This window comes from Orcinus orca, chromosome 2 (assembly GCF_937001465.1).
Source record: "Orcinus orca chromosome 2, mOrcOrc1.1, whole genome shotgun sequence".
Lineage (NCBI taxonomy): Eukaryota > Metazoa > Chordata > Mammalia > Artiodactyla > Delphinidae > Orcinus > Orcinus orca.
The window spans coordinates 95163853-95176144 of NC_064560.1; the positions used below are offsets into that span (position 1 = coordinate 95163853).

A 12292-nucleotide genomic window follows, 5' to 3' on the forward strand; every position below is an offset into this window, starting at 1 on the left:
CCAGTGCCTGTTTCACCTAAACCTTACACACGTGACTGATCTTCCTTTGTTCTTGTCCCAGGCCCCAGCTGAGGCTGTTCTTATCAAAGGGGTGGTGAGGGGCGTGCCATTCCATTGGTTTCCCTCGTAACTAATGAGCTCACCTGACATCAATTCCCCTATAACGGTAATCTCCCCTCCCCCCCACCAAGCGAAGACTGCCACCACGTCCTGCCTACCATTAGCTGCGCACAGTGGGGCGTCACTCCAGGGCCTTGCTTCAGACATGTAAGATTCCTCCATCTATTAAACCATTGATGTCTCTGCTGCTGACTCTGGGCTCTTTCTTCAGTCTAAAGCTGGACAAGTGCAGGCCTTGCAGGCCTGTGGCGTGCAGCCCAGTGAGTAGGCATCAGGAGCCCCTTTCACAAAGAAGAAACACCTGGCCTCAGGTGGTTAAAGGGCCTTGATCTCACTCAGCTGGTGATGGGAGGAGCCAGGGTGTGAGTATCACCCATTACTCCACCATTCTCCCTCCTTTCCCCACTTACCCAAAGTTTTCCCCGTGTACCTAGAACCGGGAGGCTGCAGGATGGCTGAGAGCCCTTCCTTTGGTGGCTAAAGGTGGGGCACCAGTGACTAAAGCCCTGAAATTGAACTCCAGGCGTGCGCCCACGTTCAGCAAATATAGCAGGTAAAAATTTAACTTTGCATTGCTTTTAATGGCTTCGTTAACCAAGGATTTAACCAGGTCTGCTGCTTTTATGTCTTTACTTTGGGTTTTTCCAATGATTGTTTGTTTCCCTTTATGATGGGAGAACGGTATAAAATAAGGATAACAATCCAGTTTATGAAAGAATCACAGCAACAAGCGAATTTTCTAGAGTCGCGTTTGCAGTCACTGCTAGGAATGCATCTGCCAGATGAAAGGCTACCGGGCTCGGGGGGGGGGGGGGCGGGGGGGCGGCGCGGAGCAAAGCCTCTAGGTAACCCGTTCGATGGCTCTCTAGCGCCCGGCGCCCGGGGTGCCTCCCCTCCTCCCGCTGGTGCAGCACGGAGACGCGCCCCCGGGTAGCTCGGAGCGGCCACGCCTCCCCACGGCTGTTATTTAGACACCCCCCCCCCCCGACTGCGACCTTAGCCGGGGAGTATGGGCTAAGGGCTCCCGCGCAGCGCCAGGCGGAGAACCGGGTGCTTAGGGGAGACAGGGAAGGGTGCTGGTGTTTAGTGAGAAACACCAGAGTGTTTTTCAAGCATCTGGCCATCAAACCTTGCACTGAGCCAATGTATAAAATCGTAATGTGCGGGAGGCGCTCGTATCCCCGTCTTGGCTGAGGATGTGGCGGCTGTCTAGGGGCTGTTGTTCAATGCAGGCCACTCCTCCCGCCCGGAGGCCCAGGGCCGGTGTCCCAGACACAGCCCGCCCGGCCTAGCGCAGAAGCTGCTTGCGGAGGGCAGCGCCGGGCGAACGCAGGCCGCGCGGGAGCTGATCAGGGATCATGGCCGCGCTGTGTTCGGCGCGCAGAGTCAGGCGCGGGCACGCGGCGCGCAGGCGGCGCAGGCCGGCCGCGCTCACGTTGCGGCAGAAGTCCACGTGCAGCGTCTGCAGCGCCCGCCCGTGCGCCGCCACGGCCGTCAGCGTGCGGTTGGTGACGCGCGCGCAGTTCTCCAGGCGCAGCGCGCGCAGGCGCGGGCAGGAGCGCAGCAGACGCGCCAGGCAGTCGTCGGTGACGTGGCCGCAGCCCGACAGCGTGACGGATGCCAGGTTGGGGCACCTGCGGAGAGAACGCGGTGACCATGGGCCGGGGCCGAGGAGGGTGCGGTTAGCGTGCTAGCGTGCGGCCGCCCCCGGTCACGCCCCTTAGCTCCCTGGTTGGTCCCCGTGCCAACTCTGGGAGACCGGGCAGGCCCTCCCGCTTTTTATAGAGGAGGAACGGGCCCAGAGAGTTTCGGGCACTTGCCCGCGGTGACACGCCGGGATCTGAACCGGGGCTTCTGTCCCATGTCCCCTGTTCTTTCTGCCACTCCACCCCACCTTACTTTAATCTGCCTGGGCTCTTAGTCCCAGGAGCCCAAGCCCCGGCCCTGCTGTGGACATAGGCGATGCTGGTTCCAAGGAGGGTCGGCTACAGTTTCTTTGGTTCTTTCAGACTTGTTGCCTTGGGTGGGGGTGAGGAAAGCGGTGCGGAGTGACCGCTCCAGTCTAGCTTCAAGCTGAGGCCCTGATGCTCCTGGCAGGACGGTGCAGAGAGGAAGGGTTTCCTGTGGGGTGGCTTAGAGTCAGGCCCATTCCAACCCGTGAGGCCATCGGGGCACGCCTCTTGAGCATTCGCTCTGAGTTCTAGAGCCCTGGTTTCAGCTCAGTTGACTGAGACAGTTACTGCATCTCCAGTGGGATGCCAACCTGTCACAGGACAGGATCTGGAGGTAGCTAGACCCAGGCCTGAGGTGGGTACAATCAGGGATACAGGTAGCTTGTCCAGAAAGCTTTGGGGGCGGGGGGGGGCTTTCTGCCCCAACCTTACCAGCACCTGCTGGGGGAAAAGATTTGAGCAAAGTTGGCTTATTTGCGCCATGACCTTGATTAAGTCACTCGCTGAGCCTTAGTTTACCTGGGGGAGTGTGTTGGGAGTGGGTGGCAGGGAGGGAATAATGCCTACCAGTGGGGCTGCTGTGATGATTAAGCGAGATTTGGGGTATCTGGAACCTGTACAGGACCTTCCGTAGGCCATCATAACCCATGTTTCCTGGGAGCAAGCAGGTCCAGACCGCTTCCAGTCCAGAAGGACCTGTCTCAGCGGTGCAGGCCTTGGCTTCCTGTAGCCAGAGGGAGCTGGAGTCGGGCCACAGGGGGTTTCCCTCTCCCCACAGGGGGTTTGCCTCCCCCATTGCCCCTTGACTGCACCTGCCTGGGCCAGCTCAGCTCCCTTGTTCCTGAGCAAGGAGGTGAGGAACTAAAAGACTGGTCATGGCCACATCCACACGCCGAGTGCATCCTGTCTTCCCAAGTCCACACAACTTCCTAAGTCTTCATATCAACCTTCCACCCCCAATTTCATGAATGAGGAAACTGGCTCAGGGAGCTCGAGTGACTTGCCTGTGACATATTTGCTGTGTGACCCAGGACAAATGTCCGAACCTTGCTGGGCCACCTCCTCATCTGTCAGGCAGAGAAACTGTTACTTTCAGGGTGGTGGTAAGGATTAGGTAGGGGTTTAAACCCCAGGGCTGTTAAATGATCCCTTCCTGTAAGAACCTTTAAAATAATCCTGATGCAGGAAGAAACCAGAGAAAGAAAAAGCCAGCTCCCTCCCTGCCCAGCCATCCTCAGCTTTCCTCTCACAACCCCTCTCCCCAGCTGATTGCCAGGTGTAGATTTGGTGCATACTTATCGATACCTACAATGTGCCAGTGCTGCTGTGTCATTTAATCCTTTCAGCATGTGAGATAAGGTAGTTTATCCCATTTTACAGAAAAACAAATGAGGTTGAAAGTGTTTAAATATTTGGGCTGGGGTCACATGGTTGGACAGTAGCAGAACTGGGGGACTCAGCCCCGAGCCCTTTGCTTTTTTGGTGACACTGGGGACCCTTGCCGTACCTAGACAGTGGCCTTGGAGGTCCAGTCCACACCTTGCTGGTTTGGGGGATTAAACCTGGTTCCCCTACAAGAAGAATGCAGCAGATCTGGGGCAAGCTTTTCACCCCATACATATCGCCCTCCAGTCTGATTTCTGGGCCTTGTTAAACTCATCAAAATGTCATGGTCCCATGAGGGACCAGCCCCAAGTCCATCTTCTGTTTTCTTCTCTTGCCTTAAAAAAAAAAGGGGGGGGGGGCGAGGCCACTACACTATTTCCTCCCATTCCTTGTTGGGCTGCCAGAATATTGCAGCTGTTAGACTTGGGTGGCAGCAAGCTGACTGAACGTAGTTTGTTAGTAAACAAGGGGGTGTCTTTCCTCAAAGGCTAGGACAGGACTGGTAAAGTCTCGGTGAGAGTCTGTTCTTGCATGGACTGCTCTAGGCAGGAGGCTGTGACTGTGAAGGGAGTCTAACCCATGGCTAAGCCTCTGTGGGGTTGACAGGTCAAATACAGGATGTATTTGGGACAGGCACCAAAAAAATTATTCCATCTATCTGAAATTCAAAATTCTCTGGGCCTTTTGAATTTTTATTTGCTAATATCCGGCAATCCTAGACCGGGGCAAGTCACACAACCTGTCACGAGTTCCGATTTGCTCATTTGAAACTTAGGCTAAAACACTCTCTCCTTCAGGTACCATGAAGATTAGTGAGTTTCTAATAAGGAAACCATTATCACCACCCCTACTTCTGGAGCCTGGCTTGGTCAGCTAACCCAGGGCTGAGCACCCTAACTCTCCTTCCTCGGCCGCATTTTACAGGTCTTGGGGTTTGCTTGCTAGGGGCAAATCGTAGGGGTGAGCTGATTGCTGAATCTAGAAACCTCTTCCTGGAGCCTGACCTTGAAAATGAAGGCCCAGCTGGACCTACCCAGCACTTAACGGCTGCCAGGGAAGACAGCCTCCTGAAACACAGGGACAGCTGAAGCCAAGTTTGTCCTCTTTGCCGAAGCAGCTCCAAGACCCGTGAGGCTAAGAGGAGGATTGGTGCCCGTTTCCCCCAGGATTTTATCCATCTTCTGGGGACTGCGCAGTGGGCAGGCCTGGAGGGTCTAAGCCTTGGGCCTAGTCTGAGGCTCCCCGAAGCAAAGCCGTCTTGCTCTTGTAATTTGCTCTTCCCTGACCCCCGGAAGCCTCCCAGAGCTCTGGATGCCAGCGCTGCTCAGAGGCGGCCTACCTGTCGCACACCTGGAGGAGGAAATCACTGACTAGGCTCTCGTGCCGGCTGCAGATGCTCCTCTGGAGGGCGCTCTTGAGCCAGTCCTCGATGCTGCACACCTGCACGCGGCTGGAGTGCCAGCAGATGGACAGGCTCCTGAGCGCCGGGCTCAGGAGGAAGTTGTCCTTCTTGAGTTCTGTGAGGGAACGGAAGTGCAGCAGGGGCCACAGTGCGGGGTCCTCAAACACGTCCTGGAGCTGGGGGCAGGTCCTGGCAAGGTTCTTCCTGCTGTCCTTGTCCAGAAAGGAGAAGAGGTGTAGCAGGCACTCGCGGTTGAGCTGGGTGATGTGCATGGTGCACGGCAGCCACGGAGTGTGGCTGGAGCCCGGGGTCCTGACCTACCTCCTGCTCCTCCTCCCCAGCTCCGGGCTGGTGGACATATATGGTTGAGGAATGGTGTTTATTTTTGGCCAACAACTGGTGCTGCTGCTCTGAAGAGGCGGGGAAGCCCAGACCCAGACACACGTGCAGCAGTCCGTGGCTCGGCTTATGTTCCGAGGAATTGAAAATCCTGGCAGAAAAGCAGCGTATTGAAATTAAATAGCTTCCTTAAAAGGGATTTCTTTCCTTTTAGCTGACCGTGGTGTTAGGCGGAGAGCTCTTTTGGCATTTTCATCTGTGGTGCTGGCTGGACCACCTCTGTCTGGGCTTGCAGTCTCTACTCACTGGGAGGGACTCTAATTGTACATAGGACTGTTTTTGTTTCCTAGGACATCAATATGAGTCTTTTGCTCTCCTCTTAGTAGGAAGAAGACTGCTGTCTATGAAGAGCTAAGGGGGACGGTTTTGTGCTCAGGGGTGTAAGCAGAAGCCTGGGTGACGCTTTCCTCTGTCACTTTGTTCAGTAGTGATGGTTTCGAGGCTGAGCTACCTTCAAATCCTGCTGCTCTCCTCCAGGCGCAGGGATTTCTTTGGTCTCCCAGTTGGCTGTATTTTTACCCTGAGTTTTTCCATAAACGATTTGTCTTAAGTAGCTTATCTCTCCAAGGTTCTTCTGTGTGTGTCACATTTTAAACTTAAGTTTACTTGGCTTTACATTTTTCCAGATATGTGTCCTGCTGTATCTAGTCTGTATTTCCCCAAATGTCAGGATGGATGAGGTAGCTCGTAATACAAAACTGCTTGAAACAATTTTAAGTTGAAGTATTTTACTCTTTTGCCCTTTAAGCCTGCCACACACCATCCTCCTTGTGAGGGATGCTTTTAGTTCCTGGAATTAAGCTGCTAGGCAGGTTGCCTGGAGGTTGTTCATTAAGTTCTCCCTTCCTATCCTAAAGTAACTGAGATTTCTCAGTCCATGGATCCATTTTCTAATGCTGCTTCACTCCCAATCATTCACCAGACCCTACCGCATTTCCCCTCCTGTGAACTCCTAGCTCTGTGTACCGGTTGGTTGGTTGGTTTGTGGGCTACAGTAGTGAGATGAGGAACCATTTTTCCTCTGCTGGACCAGGGAACACCACCTCAGTGGTTACCTTTGTCCCTTTTCCCACATAATTAGAATGGGAAGGAATGGGAATACTTTGTGTCCGCTTGCGTGGAGTAACACAGATGAGGCACATATGGCGGACCCTCTTCGGGAACTAAGGCTCGATCAGACCTGGTGCAGCTTTGCCTATAAAAGCAGAGTGCAGCCTAGAGGAGAAAGCAGGCATTCTAGCCAGCACCCTGGCTCTGAGGAGCCGGTCTCAGTGGTCCCCTGTGCCTCAGGTACCCGGCCACTGCCAAGGTAAAGTGGAAGGGGTGACTTTCCTTAAAAAAAAACATGAACCAATAAACAGCCAAAAGGAAGATGTGTTTCTCAAGGAAAGGTTAACTAGGAACTGCTCATATTTCAAGCTAATCGTTTTAATTGTTCAAATTAAAGCTGACAGCCAGAGTCCCTCTTTGGGCTCTAGCTACACTCACCCACCGAAACGGTACTGCTGCAGCAGAAGTGGATTTACTAGAAAGCCTTATCATCTCCACTTTCACTCCCCAATCCTTTCCAAACCAGTACTTTTTAGAGGGCTGATTCCTGGAAGTAGTTGGCTCTTTCACCTTCCTAGAAGGCAGAGCCGTGTGAAGTGTGCTGGCCACAGGGCAGGGCAGGGTCGTTGTGGTTCCTCGTGGCTTCCAAGCTGCATTCCCGCAGCTCTGCTCGAACAGCAAAAGGTGGGCAGGGTGAACGTTCAGAGCCTGGCCTCTTCGCTGCTCGTCCCGCGGGGTTGTAGGGAGCACCCCAGAATGCAGGGTGGGTCCCTGTGCCTGCCTGCCTGCAGGGAGGGATCTGGCTTGCGGCCTGGGGGTTGTGGCAGCAGCTCCTCCCAGCTCCTCCCTTTCCGCCCTGTGGAGCTCAGCTCCGGGGCTGCAGCAGTAGCCGCTATGGCCTCTGACCAGCACAGCTGCCAAAAGGAGACGTGTGACATGGGAACTGGAGGCAAAACCATTTGGGCTGCAGGCGCCTTTGTCTTCAGTTTCAGAAGACTGATAGAAACAGGCAAATAAGTAACACAGAAAAACGATGGGTGTGGACACAGGGTGGGTCTTGATTTTTTTGCTTGTTTGCAGGGGACATGGGGGCAGAGAGGGGTGTAAAGCAGAACATTTATTTTTTAACAATGGCACTTGTTTGCCTGTTTGGCTTTAAAAGGCGATCCTTTGCTCGGAGCCCCAAACCTAGTTCCTCAGAGTCGAGTCTGGCTCCAAAGGAGTCAAGTGGACCTCATTTTTATAAAATCAGTGTCACAGGGAAAGACAGGATGAAGTCACTCACTGCGGGCGAGCTCTCCCTCAGGACCTGAACGCAGGCACTAGAGGCTCTCTCCCACCACCCCCCTCCCCTGCCCCTCCAGGTCACTCCGTCTGGGCCCATGTGCACCAGCAGCCCCAGATGGCGAGGGGTTTGTAAAAACCTACTACTACCTGTTGACTGACTCTAACGGCCTGTAGCTTGAGCTAAGTACATCATCACTTACTATGCTCCACTGAAAGGTGTTCAGAAATAATAGTCAAAAGGAAAGAGACCAGATCTTTAATGATACTTTCCATAAAACAGTTCAGGTTGGTGAAGCAGAAAAGGGATGTGATTACAACTTAAATGAAATCAGTCACTTGCACAGTTAATCCTCTCAGCATCACACAGACTAGGTTTTAGTGGAAATGATTACGTCACACACAACCATCACTCACAGAGGGCAGTCTGGAGTCCTTCACAGACCTGAGGGGGAAGGTACTGCACCCAGTGAGGCAATGCACAGACCTTGGACCACAGCATGACGCCACCCACGCCCACCCCTTCCTGTGCTATGGGCACCTTCCTGCGGCCATACGCTCATCCCTTGGGACCCATGCCCTGGATGCAGGAACGGACTTTGCTCAGGAGCTCCTCCAGGGCCTGTGTGAAGAGGCCACTTCAGCAACAGGGGGGATGTGAGAAAGTTTAGGGGACGGTGGAGGTGGAAGTGGGCTAAGTATATCTAAATAGACTTATGTACATACACTAAACCAATGAAGAAGAGGTTTGGCTGTAAGAAATAAATATGCCCCCAACCCCGGAAACCAAGCTGCTGAGCAGGTTCCACAGGTGAGATACACATTTAACACTTAACCAGGGCCCATATACTTTACTGGTTTTATTCTATTACATTTGTCATCACTAGACACTGAGTAGAATACAGTGGATAAGCAAAAGTTTCTCCACCATGGAGAGAGATTTGTGTTGCCACAAACTGTTTCTGTCACCCACCTGTGTGGGAGGACTTCTGAGAAAGTTTTCTTGTTCCGAGGAGCCCTGTGACTCGGCGTGAGGCCCTGCCTCAGCACTGCTCTCTGAGCAAGAAGCCACAAACACGCTAGAGACAACACGGCACAGGGGGAGAGCCCCGAAGAGCACGAAGAGCTTTTGAAATAGGCGTGATACAGCTGCACAGTTAAAAATTTCAAAATACAGAGAGACACATTTACATCGCTGGGGTTCAAGTGGACAGTTCACATGGGTCCAGTCACTTTTCCAAAGAACCTTCATGATACCCTTCAGACGTGTCTGCTGGAGTAAAATCAAGAAATAAAAACACTACGGAATTCAGAGAGGAGATGCGTTCATTTCCTAAGCCAACAGCGTTGCCTGTGTGAGGACCACTTTCCCCAACAAAGTAGTCTAGTCTGTTGTTAAGTTCCATGCGGTATAAAGGCCACTTTCCTCCATCAACACTGCCCGAGGCTTTCTTGCTGGAGTTATAACTGCTGCCTGTCCAGAGACTAATGATGTAAGGGCAAATGTTAGAAGTTACAGCTGTGTACCTTCTAAACAAAAGAGCCTGGATTCATAAGAGCGAGATCAGAGGAGATGCACGTTTCAAGTTCAATGACATGTGGTGTTAATGCACTGATACAGTAGATCAAATTATGTGAAACTGTCATTTTTGTAGATCAGAAACAGTCCAATAGAATTTCACATGGCTCGACCTGTGTGATTTAACATTGTGAACTGTTTTAAATACATGTTTCCCTCTTAATTCTAGGCACTCTAAGTTCTAAGACTTAAACACGATGGCAGAGCTTTTCTCTCTGGAGTGAAAGTGCAGACCAGTGCTGTCTGAGAGGGTTCACACGGTGGAACTGTCCCAGACCTGGGCGGTCCTGTGCCACGTGTGGCTGCTGAGCATTTGAAATGTGGCCAGTGTGACTGGAGAACTGAATTCTTAATTTATTTTTAATTAACATTTAACCATATGTAGCCAGTGACTGCTGTATTGGACAGTATAAGTTTAAACATAATTGTAATTTGCTTCTAGTTAAAGTATATAGCAGATGTGTTCCGCTCTGAGAAAATGTGGGATTTACCCAGCTAATATTAAAGTGGAAATAGAGCACATCTGCTCCTGCAACTGCAAACATCCAACCTAGGAGGAGAGCCACCCAGCTTTCTTTTACATTCATACACTTAAGAAATTATCTGGACTATTTTTTTTCTTTTAACAGAAAAACAAGAATAGCAAAAAGTCTGGTTGGCTGGCTTAACATGAAATACATTCTGCCCCTTGTAACAACTTGTAGAGAATCGGGAAGGGAGGAAAATAATGACTGGGACAAGAAATGAACATGAAAATGTGCCTGGTCCTATCCCACAGGCCTAGCTGGAGCTCCTTCCTTTTCTCTCATTACTTTGCACATCATGCCACCAGCACCCCAAGATCCACAGGCTGGCTTGGAGCGCTTGCAGAAAGCACAGTTACCTTCATTAGATGGGATTCTGGTTCGAGATTTCAGTTTGAGTTAAATCTAAATAGTGCTGGTGCCTATTTTTTTGATTTTTTTTTTTTTTTTTTTTTGTGGTATGCGGGCTTCTCACTGTTGTGGCGTCTCCCGTTGCGGAGCACAGGCTCCGGACGCGCAGGCTCAGCGGCCATGGCTCACGGGCCCAGCCGCTCCACGGCATGGGGGATCTTCCCGGACCAGGGCACAAACCCGCGTCCCCTGCATCGGCAGACTCTCAACCACTGCGCCACCAGGGAAGCCCTTTTCTTGAAAATTTTAAAACAGACTACTAACCTCAACAATAGAAACTCTACTTATTCAAAGTGAAAATATTTTCAATTGCTCTGCTATGAGGATGGGCCAATGAGAATTGTTAAAACTTAGACTAGTAAAGACTTTCGTTTCCTTCTGTGGAAGCAGACCCCACAGTATTACCCGACGTTTAGGTGATGGTCAGAATCAACTCTGGAGGGTAGCATCTCAACCTCAGGTGACCAAGTAAGAAGTAAGACTACAGTGGACATGCAGTTAATCCCGGTGCTACAACTAACAGGGAATTAGGTGCTGACTCTAAAAGGCGAACAGAAGCTATGGTTTCATGGCAGTGGATAAATAACACCTGGATAACATGTAGCCGAGTCATGGAATTTTTTAAACACTTAAGTGTATTTGGCCTTCCTGGGAGTTTTCAGTACTCCTATCTCCATGAAAATACCCCAAAATCAAAAAAAAAAAAAGGTAATTCTTGAATTTGCAACATAGTTACAACTGAACCAACAAATTTAGTTAGTGCAGCTCTGAGAGATACGAAGAGCAGCAATTACCTGGTCTACTTAATGATGCCCTTTCAGTTATCTTTTACAAGCAAAGAGAATGATTACTGAGCAGTCACTGAAATCTCGTGGGCCACAAATTACGTGCACACATGATCCCTGATTTTGAGCCAACCTGATCTCCGTTACAGCTGTGAGAAGGCAGCAGGTGGTTACGTTGCTCTTCACAGTCAGGAACGTATCTTCCTTTCAGCATGTGAGAGTAACAATGCATTGATGTAAATGTGCCTCAAAGTGAGAATTGAACATTAATATAAAAAAGTCAAATAGAACTAAGTTCTTGAAACTACATATAAAAACTGAATTATTACAACTAAAGCAGCAAATCAAAATATCTGCTGAGGTTTTCTGGTAGAACTAAAAAAAAAAATTAGTTGGTGCCCATGTTCAGTAAGTCACTACCATTGACAAAATAAAACTAAACCCAAAATAGGAAACTGAAAAGTGCATAATGAAATTAAATCTTGGATCAAGTATTTATGGAAAATTGGAAATGTTTGTCCGGTATAGTTGACGAATAATGATTTGGAGGAGGTATTAAAGTTTATCCGACCCAGCTTTGGCCTGGCGTTCCACATAAAAAAGGATGTAGGCCTTGGCCTTCACAACGGTGTCTTCATCAGTCAGTGTTACAGTACTGTCATTGAAATGGAACCAGCGACCTTCGTGAGTTGCATATGCTGTGTAATGTCCAGAACCGACCCTGTAAGGAAAGGTCAGATGATCAAAGAAAAAGACTACAGAAATCACAAAAGAATCTATGCAACCATATAAATTATCAGGTAGACAATAAATTTTAATAAGTACTGTAATTAGAGAATAAATCCTAGAGGCTTGTAATTTAAGATAGTTGCTTGGGCTCATGTGTTTATCTTCTCAAAACTCATTGAAATGACAAGGAATATATTGACACTGGAAAACAGGGAAGAGTGCCATGGACTGACCAGAAATTGAGGATTTTTTAGGACACACAAAGCAGTGTTTACATGGTACTGGATTAACAGAGAAACCAAACAGTGAAGGAGCTCTCAACCTAACAAGCAGAGGTCAAAGCCTATGGAAACATGGAAAACTGAGGACCAGGAAGTCTTAGAGGAAACCTGAGCATAAGACAGAAATCTGCCTCCAGGGAAGCACTTTCCCTCCTACTTTGGCCATCAAAGGCTTTTCTCTCTCAGCATGACCCACCCACTCACACATGGAACCCCAGAGTCAGTCCTCCTGGGTAGGAGAAAGCCTGTAGATAGAATAGAGACCTTCATAAACTGCTAGAAAAAACCCTTACAACATTTCCATGAGCTGAAGACATCAGACTTAAGCGTGCCCCTGTCAACTACCAAAGAGAAATGCATCTGATGTAATTTCTCAAGTCCAAAGGAAAA

The 12292-nt window shown here is 50.1% G+C and overlaps 2 protein-coding genes across 4 annotated transcripts in view; both read right to left on the reverse strand.

Moving 5' to 3' along the window:
• Positions 1 to 682: 682 nt before the first annotated feature.
• Positions 683 to 5348, reverse strand: FBXL22 (F-box and leucine rich repeat protein 22). The gene is made up of 2 exons (XM_004274726.4): positions 4798 to 5348; positions 683 to 1754 (listed from the first exon to the last, which is right to left on the reverse strand). The coding sequence occupies exons 1-2, from the start codon at positions 5130 to 5132 to the stop codon at positions 1409 to 1411; spliced, it is 681 nt and encodes a 226-aa protein (XP_004274774.1). The 5' UTR covers positions 5133 to 5348; the 3' UTR covers positions 683 to 1408.
• A 2489-nt stretch (positions 5349 to 7837) lies between these two features.
• The window catches only part of USP3 (ubiquitin specific peptidase 3), a 214862-nt gene continuing 210407 nt past the window's right edge, over positions 7838 to 12292 (reverse strand). For all 3 annotated transcript variants that reach the window (XM_033437088.2, XM_033437089.2, XM_004274724.3), the window contains one exon: positions 7838 to 11613. In XM_033437088.2, the coding sequence (XP_033292979.1) occupies positions 11448 to 11613 (166 nt within the window). In that variant the 3' untranslated portion in view covers positions 7838 to 11447. The remainder of the gene's footprint in view (positions 11614 to 12292) is intronic.

What these genes read in the sequence shown, in the direction of transcription:
- FBXL22 (XM_004274726.4), bottom strand. Translation starts at nt 5,132, where the DNA reads ATGCACATCACCCAGCTCAACCGCGAGTGCCTGCTACACCTCTTCTCC. An exon ending in CTCCTCCAGGTGTGCGACAG is followed by an intron (nt 1,755 to 4,797) that starts GTAGGCCGCCTC and finishes TTCTCTCCGCAG; the next exon opens with GTGCCCCAACCTGGCATCCG.